At 46.3% G+C, this 17,288-nt stretch overlaps 1 protein-coding gene and 3 long non-coding RNA genes across 4 annotated transcripts in view; 2 read left to right on the forward strand and 2 right to left on the reverse strand.

The window, feature by feature from the left end:
• Positions 1 to 4,730, reverse strand: part of LOC115490683 (uncharacterized) — a 39,596-nt gene extending 34,866 nt beyond the window's left edge. Inside the window, exon 1 of the long non-coding RNA XR_012052069.1 lies at positions 4,640 to 4,730. This is a non-coding gene — a long non-coding RNA (uncharacterized lncRNA). The remainder of the gene's footprint in view (positions 1 to 4,639) is intronic.
• On the forward strand, positions 412 to 15,322 carry LOC140680711 (uncharacterized). Its single transcript, XR_012052072.1, has 2 exons — positions 412 to 1,105; positions 15,186 to 15,322. It is a non-coding gene; the product is annotated as an uncharacterized lncRNA (long non-coding RNA).
• Positions 4,195 to 9,520, forward strand: HOXB4 (homeobox B4). Its single transcript, XM_072919046.1, has 2 exons — positions 4,195 to 4,883; positions 7,444 to 9,520. Exons 1-2 carry the CDS (start codon positions 4,556 to 4,558, stop codon positions 7,974 to 7,976), a joined length of 861 nt encoding a protein of 286 aa, XP_072775147.1. The 5' UTR covers positions 4,195 to 4,555; the 3' UTR covers positions 7,977 to 9,520.
• LOC140680710 (uncharacterized) lies at positions 14,783 to 15,244 on the reverse strand. Its single transcript, XR_012052071.1, has 2 exons — positions 15,140 to 15,244; positions 14,783 to 14,886 (listed from the first exon to the last, which is right to left on the reverse strand). It is a non-coding gene; the product is annotated as an uncharacterized lncRNA (long non-coding RNA).
• Positions 15,323 to 17,288: the final 1,966 nt, after the last annotated feature.

The raw sequence follows: 17,288 nt of genomic DNA on the forward strand, positions 1-17,288 counted from the left end.
TTTTAGCCTTTGGTGAAAGGGGAAAGATCGGAGCAAGCAAAACACCTCGGGGCGGGTGAAAAAGGAGAGTTAAAAAATGTTAAAAATGAAATTTTCATGTTTGGAGAAAGGGGAAAGGTCGGAGCAGGCAAAACACCTCGGGGCGGGTGGAAAAGGAGAACTTAAAATTTAAAATTTTAATCTTTGGAGAAAGGGGAAAGATCGGAGCGGGAAAACATCTCAGGGTGGCTGGAAAAAGATAATTCAATTTTTTTAAATTAAATCTTCATATTTAGAGAAAGGGGAAAGATCGAGCTGGGAAAACACCTCGGGGTGGGTGGAAAAGGAGAGTTAAAAATGTTAAAAATGAAATTTTGATCTTTGGAGAAAGGGGCAGGATTGGAGCTGGGAAAACACCTCGTGGCGGGGGGGGTGGGTGGAAAAGGAGAATTAAAATTAAAATTTTCTTTTTTAGAGCAAGGGGAAAGATCGGAGCGGGGAAAACACCTCGGGGCGGGTGGAAAAGGAGAATTAAAAACGTTAAAAATTAAATGTTCATCTTTGGAGCGAGGGGAAGGATCGGAGCTGGGAAAACACCTCGGGGCGGGTGGAAAAGGAGACAAAACACCCAAATAAATGAAAATTTCGGGGTGAAGCGCGGGTCAGCGCGGCGGACACGCCTCGCTGTTTAACAAAGACTGCCAAAGTATGAGATTAATACCAAAACTTGCGTTCGCTCCCCAGCCCAAAATGCTCAGAAGGGCCTCGTGGCGCTGCCAGCGGCAGCTCCGGGGACAAAGCTGGGGCGAGCGGGGGAGGGGAGCGGCCACCGGGAATAACAACAAACCCCCCCAAAAAACCCCCAAAAATTCAAAATTAGGAGAGGAGGAAGGAGAAAAAAAAAAAAACAGAGAGAGAGGGAAACGAGGGTGTTGAAGGAGAATTAATCCATTAATTCATTAATTCACGGTGCTGGGCAGCGCCGCGGCAGCGATGGGCAGGGCTGGGGGGATTTTTGGGGGGGTTTTGGAGGATTTGGCCCCTCAAACCTCGCTGGGTTTTGGGGAGAGCCTCGAACCCCCCCCCCGGGATTCGGTGCGAGGAGAAGGAGCCGCGATTTGCCAAGGTAGGAACCGCCGCGGGCCGCACCTGGGCGGGCTGGGGGTCCCACACCCCTTTTTTGGGGTCCCACCCCCCTTTTTTGGGGTCACCCCAAAGGCTGGGGGAGGGCTGCGCTGGCAGGTGCCGCCGATTTGGGGAAGGGTTTGGGATTCCCTTCCTAAAAAAAAAAAGGGCTGGCCGGGGTGTGGGGGGTCTGCTTGAGGGGGCTTTGAAATGGGGGAGAAAAAACCCCAAAAATGCCAAAAAAAAAAAAAAAATATGTGAGAAATTTCCGCGCGATCCCAAAGGGTGAAAATTTGGGATCCGAGGGGAGTTTTCTATAAATTCTGGCAGACGCTAGGGGTGCTGGTTGGCAAACCCCGGCCTGTGGTGTCACCGCGGAGCGAAAAAAAACCGATTTTTTTTTTTTTAAAGGGATGTGGGAGGGGGTTAAAAATAGAGAATAAGGCCTGGTTGTTCCTAAGGCTGGGGCGGGAGAAAATGGAATAAAATAAATCACTGAGGAGGGGTCGGGGAGGAGGAATAAACTCTAAAAGAGATAAAGAGGGGATTAAAAATGAATTAAAATGAAAAGGAGCCGTAATGGGGTCGGTTCTGATATTTTACGGCAGCCGCGCCCGCGCTGTAGGTTTGGCTCCGCTCTTTTCGGGCAGGTTTTAGAGGAAAAGGTGAATTTTGAGGTGTTGCTGCTGCGGGAGGTGGGAGATTCCGCTCGGTGCAAAAAGATTTCACTGCTTCTGCTGGAAATTTGGGGTTTTTAAAAGGATTTTGGGGTTTTCTTCGATGCCCTTGGTTTGATTCTTAAAGCGCCGCTCGGTTATTCTGGGTTTAGCGGGGAGTTTTTAAGCAGGAAAAGCGATTTATTCACCTCAAAGCGCCTGAGGAATCCAGAATAGGGAGATTTCGGGGATTTTATTATTGGCCAGAAGTTTCAATTTTTTGGTTTTTAGGAAAAATGCGGGAGTTCTCGGAATCTGCGGAATATATCGAGAGCAATTTTAAACGCAGCTTTTCCCTGATGCCCTCTCGTCTGCGGCATTTAAATGCAATTAATTCGGGAGATACTTGACCTGGAAATGTTCTGCCTTTTGAAATACCAAAAAAAAAAGAAAAAAAAAAAGAAAAAAAAAAAGAAAAAAAGAGAGGGGGGAAAAAAAGGAGAAAAAAAGGAAAGAAAGGGGGGCTGCTCTACTTTTAATCTCTTGGGTAACTGTAATTTTAAACGAAATCTCAACACGATGCTACCCTCATTAGTTCCGAATGAAGGTTCATTACCTAGACAGTATGAATATTTTATTGCTTTATATCCCTTTTTTCGGAAATGAAACGCCTTTGATCTTTTTCTCGGGTTGTAAAAAGAATTGCCTGTCATTAAAAAAAAACCTGTCGTCCCATCTGCCTTTACATTCTGTATTTCTTTTCATCTGCTTCTTTCGCTTTTTTTTTTCTTTTTTTCTTTTTTTTTTTCCGTAATCATTTCCCCGCACACGCACGGCTAAACGCAAACCTTGGGTGACCTCCAAGAAGGAAAAATGGGTGAAATCTTTGCGCTGCCCACCAGAAAATCACGGCGGGACTTTCGGGGCGGGGTGGCGACGGAGCTTGGGGGGGATTTCTCTTTTAAAATAAGATTTTAAACTGATTTTTGCGTTCGCGCCTCTGCACCTCCACCTTCACCCCAGGAACTGATTTTTACACCCCCAAAAAACCTTTCTCTTTCCCCAAGGTGTGGAGAGAAAGGTGGGAAAATCCCGATTTTCCTTTCCTGTGAGCTCTGCAGCCTCGCTGCTTTCACGAACGCCTTTCCCCCTCCCCGGGGGGAATTTCCTGAGCCTGAGGCTGCTCAAAAAAACCCCAAAACTTTGCCCCAGAAGAGAATTGTGGCGGTAGGAGAAGATCTGAGACCGAGGAGGACGCAACTGTCTTCTATATGTACCCTGTAGATCCGAATTTGTGTAAAGGAAGTTGGGTCACAAATTCGTATCTAGGGGAATATGTAGTTGACACAAACACTACAAACCCAGGAGCCATTAACCCCCCCCCCAAAAAAAAAAAACCCTAAAAAATCAAAAACTAGAAGGGTGGAAAGGTTTAACCAGAAAATCGCTTTAGGGCTCCTTTGGATTTGACCTCAGCTCAACTCCGGCGCTGCTGCGATCAAACTTTATCACGGCTCCGAGATAAAAGCGGAGCTGCAAGAGGGAATTTGGGCATTTGGGGATTTGGGGAGGGGGCGAGGGGGTCCCGGGCGTTGTTGCAGAGATTTCAGAGCGGGGCTCGCCCGCTTTGCTTTAATTTGTGTGGTCTGGGCGCTGACAAGGATTAAAACAGAAATAAAAATCCTCGTGCCGCCGCTTTGCTCCCTGCAGCTCCCGGCGCGTTTGGGGTCTGCCCGGAGGATTTGGGGGATTCCTTGGGGGGTTTCAAAGCTCGCCGTGGCTTTCACAGCGCCTTTATGACGAGGAGGGCGAGGTGAAAACGCATGAGGCGGGGGCTAATTGGCTTTTGTAATTGTTCATCAAGCGCCGGGCTCCGGCCCGGAGCACGGGCCGCTCCTGCCGTCCCCCAGCGGGCGGGATCTGGGATTTGGGATTTGGGATTTGGGATTTGGGATTTGGGACGGCCGGCACCCCGAATTAGCCGCTGCATTCCGTATCGATCCCCGATCCATCTCTGCCAGGCTCCCGCACCACCTCCGGCCGCAGCCCCGCTCGGGGGTGGCGACCCCGGCCCGGGGGTGGCGACCGCGGCTCAGCTGCGCTTGTGGGGAGGGTCGGGGGGAGGCAGCGCCCGAGATCCCACCGCGAACCCCCTGAAAAAAACCCATTTTTACCTCGCCTGCTAATTATTCTCGGTTTGTCGGCTTTCCGAGGGTGGGGTGGGGTGGGGGGGTCGCTGTCCCCACCGCCCTCCCCGCGGGGTCCCCGAGGCAAAGACACACCCACGAGGGGTGTGGGCAGCGCGGGGGTGTCGCTGCGAGCCCACGAGGGGTGTGGGCAGCCCGGGGCTGTCGCTGCGAGCCCGCGGGGCGCTGCGAGCCGGAGGGGCCGGGGGTGGCCGGGGGTGGCCGGAGGTGGCCGGAGGGGCCGGAGGTGGCCGGAGGGCAGCGGACGGCCCCCGGCCGCCTCCCCGGGGATACCGGGGGGCCCCGGGAGAGCCCCGGGCTGGGCAGGTTTCCTTATCCGGGGCTCGGCGTGGCCCTCGCCATTGGCCCGCGCTGTCACATGGACTCAACTTTGTTCACTTGACAGTAAGTAGGAGGGTTCCGCCAAACAGGAAAACGAGGAACGGCAGGCGGGGGGGTCGGGGGGCACAGGAATAAATTTTAAGGAGAGAAAGAGAGAGAGGGAGAGAGGGAGATACATATATATAGATATAGCGATATATACATACATATATATATATACACACATAATTTTTTTCGCCCCCGCGCCCGCAAACCCTTAAGACATTAATGGCCATGAGCTCCTTCCTGATCAACTCCAACTACGTGGACCCCAAGTTCCCACCCTGCGAGGAATATTCCCACAGCGATTACCTTCCCAGTCACTCGCCGGAGTACTACGGCGGCCAGCGGCACCGCGGGGACGCTTTCCGCCAGCACGAAGCCGCCTACGAGCCGCGGGCCGCCTGCGAGGAGCGGCCGTTCCCGTCCTGCCGCGGCTCGGCCGCCCCGCCGTCCCCCCGCGCTCCCGGCCGCGCCGAGCCGCGCTCCGCCAGCCCCGGCCCGCCCGCGGAGCCCGTGGTGTACCCCTGGATGCGGAAAGTCCATGTCAGCTCGGGTAAGTCGGGCCGAGCGCCTTCGCTTTCCGCCCGGAGTAGCACCTCCGAGTCTTGGAGGAATCTTCTTGTAAAAGGAGCGTTCGGCGGAGATTTACGAGCGCCCGTTTGCGGAGCGCTATAATTACATCCTCCATAAATTTTTATTGCTCTGCTTGGCCATGTGCCTTTGAAGTCTCTGTTACCATCCTCCTCCAGTTTCTTCTAGGCTACTTAGCTTTTTTTTTTTTTTAAGTTTTTTTTCTCTCTCTCTCTTTTTTTTTTTTTTTTTTTTTTTTTTTTTTACGGCTGTTCAATCTCCCTAAGTGAAGTTTTATGTTTTGGTAATTTGTATTTAAGTAGCGGATTGAGTAAAGTTTTACAATTTTCACCTCCCCTGCCCTCTTTTTTTTTTTTTCTCTCCCGTTTTTTTTAACTCCTTTTTTTTTCCTCTTTTTTCCTCCTCCCTTTTCTCTTTCTCCTTTTTTCCCTCCCCCTTTTTTAAACTCCTTTTTTCCCTCACTTTTTCCCCCTCCCTTTCTTCCTCCCTTTTTTCTTCCTCCTTTTTTCCCTCCCTTTTTTTCCTTCCCTTTTTTTCTCTATTTATTTCTCCCTTTTCCCCCTTTCTTTTTTTTCCTCCCTCTCCCCCTCCCTTTTTTCCCTCTTTTTTTTTCTTCCCTTTTCGCCCCCCCCTTTTTTTTTTCTTTTTTTTTTCTTTTTTTTCTTTTTTTTCTTTTTTTTTTTTTTTTAAGGGAGATAGTTAACAAATCGCAGCTCCCTTTCTCGCCGGTTTTCCAGCGTTCAGGGGGAACTTTTGGGGATAATTCCGCTCTGCTCTCGCAGAGCTGCGAGTGCAAAAAATGCGAATTTCCACACGTGGAGGGCTCGGAAAACGCGTCAGGGAAAAACCTTCAGGCAGGAATCCACGTCCAGCCATGAGGTGGAGATTTCCACATCGCTTCTGGGGGGGTTTTTAGAAAGTTTCCCTTTTTATTTTTATTTTTTAAAGCAAATCCCCCCTTCCAAAGAACGTGTGACACTTTATTTTTTTTTATATTTTTGGTGATTTATTGAGGGGTGGAAAGAACCCATTGAAAGAACAGCTCGGTAATTCTGCTTTTCTTTTTTTTCCCCCTTCTTTTTTTCTTTGCTTTCCCCTTATGCTTTTCCTTTTTGTGTGTGTGTGTGTTCACCCCTCTTTTTTATTTTGTTGTGTTTTCCCTTCATTTTTTCCTTTTTTGTGTGTTTGCACATATTTTCCACTCTTTTTGTGTTTTCACTTTTTTTTACCATTTTTTGGGTGTTTTCATGTATTTTTCCTTTTTTTTTTTTTTGTATTTTCGCATCTTTTTTCCCTTTCTTTTATGTGTTTTTACATTTTCTCCTTCTTTTTTTTTTTGTGCTTTCCCATCTTTACCCCCCACTTTTTTTTTGTGTGTGTGTTTTCCCATTCCCCCCCCGCCCCCATTTCTTTTTGTATTTCCACATATTCCTCCCCATTTTTTGGTGTATTTTCACTTCTTTTCACCCCTTTTTTTTTGTATTCCCACTTATCCCCTCTTTTTTGTGTGTATTTCCACATCTTCCCCCCATTTTTCCCTATTTCCACGTATTCCCCCTTTTTTTTGTGTATTTCCACCTCTTTCCCCTCTATTTTTTTGTATTTTCACATATTTTTGTGGATTCCCACGTATCTCCCCCATATTTTGATATTTTCACATCTTTCCCCCCCTCTTTTTATATAAACCCACAAATCCCCCTCATTTTTAATACACTTCCCCCTTTTTTTTTTTACATTTTCACATCTTCCCCCCCTTTTTTATATATACCCACAAATCCCCCCATTTTTAATATACTTCCCCCCCTTTATTTTAAACATTTTCACATCTTTCCCCCTCTTTTTTTTTTAACATTTTCACATCTTCTCTGCCTTTATTTTAAACATTTTCACATCTTTCCCCCCCTTTTTTATGTATTCCCACAAATCCCCCCCATTTTTAATATACTTCTACCCCTTTTTTTTTACATTTTCACATCTTTCCCCCCTTTATTTTAAACATTTTCACATCTTTCCCCTCCCTTTTTTATGTACTCCTACAAATCCCCCCCATTTTTAATATACTTCTACCCCTTTTTTTTTAACATTTTCACATCTTCCCCCCCTTTTATTTAAACATTTTCACATCTTTCCCCCCCTTTTTTTATATATACCCACAAATTCCCCCCATTTTTAATATACTTTTCCCCCTTTTTATTTAACATTTTCACATCTTTCCCCCCCCTTTTTTTATATATACCCACAAATCCCCCCCTATTTTTAATATACTTTTCCCCCTTTTTTTAACATTGTCACATCTTTCCCCCCCTTTTTTTATGTACTCCCACAAATCCCCCCCCATTTTTAATATACTTCTCCCCCTTTTTTTTATAATTTTCACATCTTTTCCCCCCTTTTATTTTGTATTCCCACAACCCCCCTCCCCATTTTTAAATACCCTCCCCCCCTTTATTTTTTTTACAATTTTCACACCTTTTCCCCCCTCTTTTTGTGTTTTCCCGCCCGCTTTGCCCGTGTGCCGGCAGTGAACCCCAGTTTCTGCGGCGGGGAGCCGAAGCGGTCGCGCACGGCGTACACGCGGCAGCAGGTGCTGGAGCTGGAGAAGGAGTTCCACTACAACCGGTACCTGACGCGCCGGCGCCGCGTGGAGATCGCGCACGCGCTCGGCCTCAGCGAGCGCCAGATCAAGATCTGGTTCCAGAACCGCCGCATGAAGTGGAAAAAGGATCACAAGTTACCCAACACCAAGATCAGGTCCGGCTCCTCCTCCTCCTCCTCCTCCTCCTCCTCCTCCTCCTCCTCCTCCTCCTCCTCCTCCTCTTCCTCCTCCTCCTCCGGCTCCCTGCAGGCCCCACAAGGAGGATCCCAAACGCAGATCCTACAGGGAGGATCCCAAATGCAGATCCCACAGGGAGGAGGATCCCGAAGGCAGATCCCACAAGGATGCCAAAGTCACATCTCACAAGGATCCCAAAGGCAGATCCCTCAAGGATCCCAAACTCAAATCCCACAAGGAACATCCCAAACTCGATCCCATGGACCAGTCGGCGCCCTATAACCGCCCCGATGGACGCGTGTGCGTGTTTGGGGTGTGAACTCGTGTGAGTGCAGAGAGGGAAATGTGGTAATTTTAATTTTTGTCATATTTAATGATTATTTGAACCGCGGGCAAAGGCGGGGCTGCTCTTCGTTACCCAACGCCAAGATCAGGTCAACTCCTCCTCCAGCTCCATGCAGGTCCCACAGGGAGGATCCCAAAGTCACATCCCACAAGGAGGAGGATCCCAAAGCGGATCCTACAGGGAGGACGATCCCAAAGTCACATCTCACACGGAGGAGGATCCCAAACACAGATCCCACAAGGAGGAGGATCCCAAAGCCAAATCCTACAGGGAGGAGGATCCCCAAGTCACATCCCACAAGGATCCCGAAGGCAGATCCCACAGGGAGGAGGATCCCGAAGGCAGATCCCACAAGGATGCCAAACTCACATCTCACAAGGATCCCAAACTCAAATCCCACAAGGAACATCCCAAACTCGATCCCAAGGGCCTCTCGGCGCCCTATAACCGCCCCGATGGACGCGTGTGCGTGTTTGGGGTGTGAACTCGTGTGAGTGCAGAGAGGGAAATGTGGTAATTTTAATTTTTGTCATATTTAATGATTATTTGAACTGCGGAGAAAGGTGGGGCTACCCAACGCCAAGATCAGGTCAACTCCTCCTCTGGCTCCGTGCAGGTCTCCAAAGGAGTATCCCAAAGTCACATCCCACAAGGAGGAGGATCCCAAAGGCAGATCCCACAAAGATCCCAAATTCAAATCCCACAAGGATCTCAAAGGCAGATCCCACAAGGATCCCAAACTCAAATCCCACAAGGAACATCCCAAACTCGATCCCGTGGACCGGTCGGCGCCCTATAACCGCCCCGATGGACGCGTGTGCGTGTTTGGGGTGTGAACTCGTGTGAGTGCAGAGAGGGAAATGTGGTAATTTTAATTTTTGTCATATTTAATGATTATTTGAACCGCGGGGAAAGGTGGGGCTACCCAACACCAAGATCAGGTCAACTCCTCCTCCGGCTCCGTGCAGGTCCCACAGGGAGGATCCCAAAGTCACATCCCACAAGGAGGAGGATCCCAAAGCGGATCCTACAGGGAGGACGATCCCAAAGTCACATCCCACACACAGGAGGAACCCAAACACAGATCCCACAAGGAGGAGGATCCCAAAGCCAAATCCTACAGGGAGGAGGATCCCCAAGTCACATCTCACAAGGATCCCAAACTCAAATCCCACAAGGAACAGCCCAAACTCGATCCCAAGGGCCTCTCGGTGCCCTATAACCGCCCCGATGGACGTGTGTGCGTGTTTGGAGTGTGGACTCGTGTGAGTGCAGAGAGGGAAATGGGATAATTTTAATTTTTGTCATATTTAATGATTATTTGAATGTCAGGAAAAGGCGGGGCTGCTCTTCGTTACCCAACGCCAAGATCAGGTCAACTCCTCCTCCGACTTCCTGCAGGTCCCACAGGGAGGATCCCAAAGTCACGTCCCACAAGGAGGAGGATCCCAAAGACAGATCCCATCGGGAGGATCCCAAACTCAGATCACACAAGGAGGAGGATCCCAAAGTCACATCCCTCATGGAGGATCCAAACGCAGAACCCACAACGAGGATCCCAAAGGCAAATCCCACAAGGAGGAGGATCCCAAAGGCAGATCACACAAGGAGGAGGATCCCAAACTCAAATACCACAAGGAGAAGGATCCCAAAGGCAGATCCCTCAGGGAGGATCCCAAAGGCAGATCACACAAAGAGGGGGATCCCAAACGCAAATACCACAAGGAGAAGGATCCCAAACCCAGATTCAACAAGGAGGATCCAAAACTCAAATCCTACAAGGAGGAGGATCCCAAACTCAGATCCCTCAGGGAGGATCCAAACCCAGAACCCACAACGAGGATCCCAAATGCAAATCCCACAAGGAGGAGGATCCAAACGCAGAAACCACAAGGAGGAGGATCCCAAACTCAAATCCCACAAGGAGGATCCCAAACGCAAATACCACAAGGAGGATCCCAAATGCAAATACCACAAGGAGAAGGATCCCAAACCCAGATTCAACAACAAGGATCCAAAACCCAAATCCCACAAGGAGGAGGATCCCAAAGGCAGATCCTACAAGGAGGAGGAGGAGGAGCATTCCAAAGGCAGATCCCTCAAGGAGGATCCCAAATGCGGATTCTACAGGGAGGATCCCAAAGGCAGATCCCACAAGGATCTTAAACTCAAATCCCACAGGGATCCCAAACTCAAATCCCACAGGGAGGAGGATCCCAAAGACAGATCCCACACGCAAATCCCACAGGGAGGATCCCAAACCCGGATCCCAAAGACAGATCCCACAAGGATCCCAAACCCAGATCCCACAAGGAGGAGGATCCCAAGGACAGATCCCACAGAGATCCCAAACTCAAATATCACAAGGAGGAGGATCCCAAACTCAAATCCCACAAGGAGAAGGATCCCAAACCCAGATCCCACCAGGATCCCACACGCAAATCCCACAGGGAGGACCCCAAAGACAGATCCCACAAGGATCCCAAACCCAGATCCCACAAGGAGGAGGATCCCAAAGTCGATCCCAGGGACCCGCCGCCGCCCTATACCCGCCCCGATGGACACGTGTGCGTGTTTGGGTGTGAACTCGTGCGCATGCCGGGAGGGAAACGCGATAATTTCCATTTTTGTCATTGTTAACACTGATCTGAACCACGGGGAGAGATGCGCGCTGGGTATTTCTGACCAATAATTTGAATTTTTCTCATTTTTAACGCCGATTTTGACCAGGAGGTCAGACGGGGTGCTTGTTATTTCTGGCCAAAAATTCGAATTTTGATAATTTCTACACTGGTTTGAGTGGTGGGGACAGGTGAGGTGGCGTGGTGCTCATTATTTACAACCAATAATTTGAAATTTTATCATTTTTCGCCAATTTTAACCATGGGGAAAGGCGGGTACTGGTTATTCCACTCAATAATTTCAATTTCTATCATTTTATGCCAATTTTAACCATGGGGAAAGGCGGGTACTGGTTATTCCAACCAACAATTTGAATTTTGATCATTTTATGCCAATTTTACCCACAAGTACAGATGAGGGCTGGTTATTCCAACCAACAATTTGAATTTTGATCATTTTTCACCCATTTTAACCACGAGAACAGACGAGTGCTGGTTATTCCACCCAATAATTTGAATTTCGATCATTTTATGCCAGTTTTAACCACGAGGACTTGCGAGTTCTGCTTATTCCACCCAATAATTTGAACTTTGATAGTTTTTCACCCATTTTAACCACGAGGACATGCGAGTTCTGCTTATTCCACCCAATAATTTGAATTTTGATCATTTTTACACCCATTTTTGCGGCGGGGGACAGCGCTCAGCACAAAGCCGGGAAGGGGAGGCCGGGAAGGGAATTTTTTTGGGATGGGGAGGCCGGGAAGGGAATTTTTTTGGGATGGGGAGGCCGGGAAGGGAATTTTTTTTGGGGATTTGCCCGAGCTGGGTCCTTGTTTCATCCTTAATCACGCCAGCTCGCCCCATTTGTCATGTTTGCTCTGGCGTACAAAGGACGGACCTTATGTCTGCCATTACCCGACAGCCGCGCGCGCTAATAAATGAGTTTCTTCCACACCAACCGCCTTTGCTCCGCCACCCCCTTTTTTTATTTATTTTAAATTTTTTTCCTCCTTTTTTCCTTATTTTCCTCCTTTTTCCCCTCCTTTTTTTCCTCTTTTTCCTTCCCTTTCAAATTTTTTTTCAATTTTTTTCTGATTTTTCTTTGTTTTTTTCAATTTATTTTCTTTTTTTTCTCTCTTTTCCCCCCTTCTTTAAAATCTTTTCTCCTCCTATCTTTTTTCCTTCTTTTTTCTTTTTATTCCTTGTCTTTCTTCTCTTTTCCCCCCTTTTCTTCCATTTTTCCATTTTCTTTACCAACTTTCTTCCCCTTCCTCTCTTTCCCCTTTCCCCCCTTTTTTCTTTGTTTATTGTATTTTTCCACTATTTCCCCCCATTTTTTCCCATTTTTAAATCAATTTTCTTCCCTCCTCCTCTTCCACCTCTTCTCTTTTCCCTTTTCCCCCCCTTTTAAAAATACTTTTTTTCAATTTTTTTTATTTTTCTTTGATTTTCTTTCTTTATTTTCCTTTTTTCTCTCTTTTTTCTCTCTTCGCCCCCTTTTTTCCCCCTTTTAAAATCAATTTTCTCCCCTCTCTTCCTTCCCAACCACGAAGTTTCTGCCCCTCTGTCCCAAAGAGACCAAAGTGGAGAGACAAAAAAATCCAAAAAACCACCAAAAACTCAACAAATAACCCCAAAATCTCCTCCAGGGACTTGGGAACTCTGCGATACCAAGGGGAAAAAACGGGAAAAAAATGAGAATTGTGTCAAGGAGGTGTTGGGGAAAGAAATGCGAAGAATGGCGAGGGATCAGACCTTTTATTTTGATTTTTTTTTGTTTTAAACCCATCAGGTTCGTTGTGGTGAGAGGGGGGTGGGAGGGAGAGGGGAACTGGGGGGTCAGGGGAGGAACTGGGATGAACTGGGATGAACTGGGATGAACTGGGAGCGCTCCCCAAGCTCCTCCCTGCCCCGATTTGGGGCTGAAAATGTGAATTTTGAGCCGGGGGGGGAAGGGTGACCCCGACCCCCCCTCCCCTTTCCTCCCTTTGTCCGGATTTACCTGAAAATTCCCAAAAAAAAACCCAAAACCACGAGTCAGAAATAAATTTTCCATCGCCAATCTGCCCCTGTGTGGTTTTTTCCGGGGGGACCAGGCTGGATTTGGGTTATTTAACCAGAAAAATAAATATACTTCTTTAAAGCCGTGATTTAATCGGTTTATTTCGATTTTTAAATTATTTTTTTCGGGTTTTTTTATTGTTGTCAGCAGCCCCCTAATGAAAACAAAAGATGTTTGAGCAGCTTTAAGTAGTGCTAAGCCTCGGATATTATGATTTATTTGTTCAAAACCCACATTAATTCTCTTTTTTCCCAACCCCAGACGAACCAGGGGCGCTCATTAACGCTTTGCTGCTTTGGGTTTCTCCGGAGATCTTTTTGTATTTATTTATTTATATTTTTATTTATTTTTTTTTAAATCCCTCCTTCTCGGCGGTAATTAATGCATTAATGAGTCTAATTTTGGCACAGATGTTTCTGGGTGGTTTTTGATTTTTTTTGGTGTATTTTGATTTTCGAGAGGCGCCGCGCCTGCGATAGCTCATGGCCTGACAAGCAAATAGATAATCAAGAAGACAAATGGCTCCTTTTGTGAGCCGCAGCTCTCGTATTAATTTTCATTTTCTTTTCGCGGCCGGGAAAGGAGCGAGGAGGGGAAAAAAAAGAAAAAAAAAAAAGAGAGAGAGAGAGAGAAAAAAGAGCAAAAAAAAAAAAAAGAGAGTTAAAAAAAAGTGGAAAAAAAAGTGGAAAAAAGAGGGGAAAAAAGAGGAAAAAATTTTAAAAAGAGAGAAAAAAAAAACCAGGAAAAAAATTAAAGAGAGAAAAAAGAAGAAAAACAGAGAGGAAAAAAAATTAGAAAAGAAAAAAAAAGAGGAAAAAGAGAGGGGAAAAAACAGAGAAAAAAAAAGGGGGTAAAAGATATTTTAAAAGAGAGAGAAAAAGAAAAAAGAGAGGAAAAAAGAGGAAAAATGATTTTAAAAAGAGAAAAAAAGATTAAAAAATAGAAGAAAAATAAAGAGAGATAAAAATTTAAAAAAATTTAAAAATAGAAAAAAGGAGGAAAAAGAGAAAAAATAGAGTGGAAAAAAAGAGAAAAAAGTAAAAAGAGGAAAAGCAAAAGAGAGGGAAAAGCAATATTAAAAAAGAAAAAAAAAAAGAGAAAATAACGGGGCAGGAATGGGGAGAAAAAAGCAAATTATTGTCCTCGAGGGGGTGGGAACAGCTGAAGGGAGAGTGTTCGCCGCTAAAATAATGGTGATGATGGCAATAAAAATATATTAAATGTAAATTTAAGTAGAAATGAATGTGTAAGTATAGGTGTAAATATAAAGTGTAATTACGGATATAAATATATAAAGGTGGAGATATAAAATACAGCTATAAGTGAATGTATGGATATAAATGTGTGTATAAAGAATAATAAAAATAGACATAAAAGTAAAAATAAAAAGTAAAATAAAAAATAAAAGTAAAAATGAAAATGAAATACTAAAAAGTAAAATTAAAAGTAAAAGTAAAAATAAAAATAAATATAGATAGAAAAATAAAAATAAATTAATAATAAAAAATTAAAATTAAAATTAAGGATAAAATTAAAAAATATTAAAAAAATTTAAAAATTAAAAATAAAATTTTAAAAAGTGAAGGGGTTTTGCTGGTTTGTTTGATATTCACGGGATCCTCCAAAAACACCAAACAGGACCCAAATTTCGGCCCCACTTCACCCCCAGACAAAGGCAGGGCTGGGAATGTTTGAAAACTCAGCCTCTCCTCGCGTGAATAAAATAAAATAAAATAAAATAAAATAAAATAAAATAAAATAAAATATAAAATAAAATAAAATAAAATAAAATAAAATAAAATAAAATAAAATCCCCCCTCTCCGCTTCAAACAAAGCCCTGCTGCGCGTTTATTTTGATTTTTCCCTTTTTAATACTTTAAAATAAATAATATTCCCGCGGTCACATGGTCCAGGCTCCGCACGGTGTGATGTAAAAAAAAAGAAAAAATCGGATTTATGGCCGGTTTTTGTTTAATTCTCGCGGTTTTAGAGGTGGCGACAGCGCAACTCGCGGTTTCTATTTGAAATTTATTTATTTTCTCGGCCGGGGCTGTATTTTATTCTGACTTTTCTTTGCTCCTCGTTGCGTTTTCACTCAGCTCTTCCTCCCTTTGATCCGCTGCGCTTGGGCGCGGGGTGTGATTTTCGAGAGGAGGCTCCTAAGAATGGCCAAAAATGGGTGTTTAAAGGCAAAAAAAAAGAAAAAAAAACACCAAAAAAAGAGGGGAAAATAATTTAAAAAAGGAGACATATGCTGGCAGGAATGCGGGGTCTGTGGGGGCAAAGCCGAGCTGGGGCAGCGTGAATGGGGAGAAAAGGAGATTTCTATAGGACCGCAAAGTTCACAGCCATCAGGAGCGGACAGAAGGCGAGAAAAATGCGCGAATTATACAGAAAAAAATCATTAATCACTTCTTTTCTTGAAATACTTCTCCCTTTTCCCATTGTTATTCAACAGCGAATCTCCCGCTCGGCGTCTGGCGGCAAAAAAAGCACCCGGAGAACTGCGAGAAACCTGCAGGGGCGATGAGGAAAATCAGAATTAACAGGAATAATATTCCTAATGTGGCTAATAATAAATCCCCGAGCCCCAAAGGTGAAAAAATCTCTTTTTTTTTGGGGTGGGGAGGGGGGGAGAAAAGCCAAATTTCCCCCGAGTTTGGAAGAAACCGCCCCGAGCGTGAGGAAAAAGGATTTGGGAGTGAAGCAGGTAACGGAGCCGCTCTCTTGGCGTGCCTCGGGGATGGGTTTTCTGCCAGAAATTGGGGTGAAATTCAGAGAAAAAAAGCAAATTTTTAACAAATAGAGGCGAGAAGAGAAACTCCCCGCGAGTTCTCGCGCGGGGTTTTCCTTTTCTCCTTTTCTCCTCGGGTTTTGGGGCGGGTCTTGCCGGCGAGAGGGGTTTGGGGTGGTTTTTTTGGAATTCCGCCTGGATTTGGGTTTTTTTGGGGGGGGCCGGCGTGCTGGTTCCGGGTGGAAATTTGGGGGGGGGTTATGTTTAAAAGTCGGTTTTTCCCTGGTTTTTCCCGAGTTAAATCTCTCACAGGACGGTTTGGTGGAGTGGCTGCTGGGTGTCCCGGGAAATGGGAATAATCCCGGTCTAAACTCTCCCGGGAAATGGGAATATTCCTGGTTTAAACTTCCCAGGAAATGGGAATATTCTCAGTTTAAACTTCCCAGGAAATGGGAATATTCTCAGTTTAAACTTCCCAGGAAATGGGAATATCCTCAGTTTAAACTGTCCTGGGAAATGCGAGTGTTCCTGGTTTAAACTGTCCCGGGAACTGAGAACATTTCCAGTTTAAACTGTCCCAGGAAATGAAAATATTCCCCGGTTAAATTCTTCCAGGAGCTGCGAATATTCCCAGTTTAAACTGTCCCGGGAGCTCTGAATATTCTGGGAGCGTTCCTGGTTTAGGCCTGTCCCAAGAACATTCCCAGTTTAAACCTCTCCCAGGAACGTTCCCGGTTTAAACCATCCCAGGAACATCCCCAGTTTAAACCATTCCAGGGGTATTCCCGGTTTAAACCGTCCCAGGAACTTTGAATATTCCCGGTTTAAACTGTCCCAGAAACTCTGAATATTCCCAGTTTAAACCATTCCAGGAACTTTGAATATTCCCGGTTTAAACCGTCCCAGGAACTCTGAATATTCCCAGTTTAAACTGTCCCAGAAACTCTGAATATTTCCAGTTTAAACCATTCCAGGAGTATTCCCGGTTTAAACTCTCAGGAACATTCCCAGTTTAAATTCTCAGGAATATCCCCAGTTTAAACCCGTCCCAGGAACATTCCCGGTTTAAACTCTCAGGAACAATCCCAGTTTAAACCATTCCAGGGGTATTCCCGGTTTAAACTGTCCCAGGAACTCGGAATATTCCGGATTTAAGCCCCCCCCCAGGAACACCCCGGGTTAACCCCGAGCCCGCAGCCCTCCGATCCGGGCCATGCCAGGCCGTCCCGGGCCGTGCCGGGGCTGTTCAATCCCGGGATTTCGGCCGTGCCGGGGCTGTGCAATCCCGGGATTTCGGCCGTGCAATCCCGGGATTTCGGCTGTGCAATCCCGGGATTTCTGCCGTGCCGGGGCCGTGCAATCCCGGGATTTCGGCTGTGCAATCCCGGGATTTCTGCCGTGCAATCCCGGGATTTCTGCCGTGCCGGGGCTGTGCAATCCCGGGATTTCGGCCGTGCCGGAGCCGCTCCGGGCAGTCCGGGGGACAGCGCGGGGACAAAGGCGGCCCCGGCCGGGCCGGGGGTCACGCCGGGGACACTTTTCTGGCCGATTAGGCGGCTTTTACAGCCCGCGAGTGACCTCGCAAACCCCTTGACCTCCCCCAGGCCGGACATTGTGCTCATCCCCCAGCCCAGCAAAACCCAAGAATCCGCCAAAATTGGGAAAAAATCGGAAAATTGATTTATTTCTGCTTCTTCAGGGTTTCAGCGTTCTGCGCCTAACGGTGTTGCTCGTGTGGTTTGGGTGTATAAAAATCGGGGTTTTTAGCCTTGTTTTGAGTTGGGAGAGGGATTTTTGGGTGATGGGTGAGGGTTTGGAGCTGCAAAT

This window comes from Taeniopygia guttata, chromosome 27 (assembly GCF_048771995.1).
Source record: "Taeniopygia guttata chromosome 27, bTaeGut7.mat, whole genome shotgun sequence".
Classification (NCBI taxonomy): Eukaryota; Metazoa; Chordata; class Aves; order Passeriformes; family Estrildidae; genus Taeniopygia; species Taeniopygia guttata.

Bases quoted from the DNA above. Each gene is read 5' to 3' on its own strand.
- HOXB4 (XM_072919046.1), top strand. From the start codon at position 4,556: ATGGCCATGAGCTCCTTCCTGATCAACTCCAACTACGTGGACCCCAAG. The intron at 4,884-7,443 runs GTAAGTCGGGCC...GTGTGCCGGCAG, and splicing joins GAAAGTCCATGTCAGCTCGG to TGAACCCCAGTTTCTGCGGC.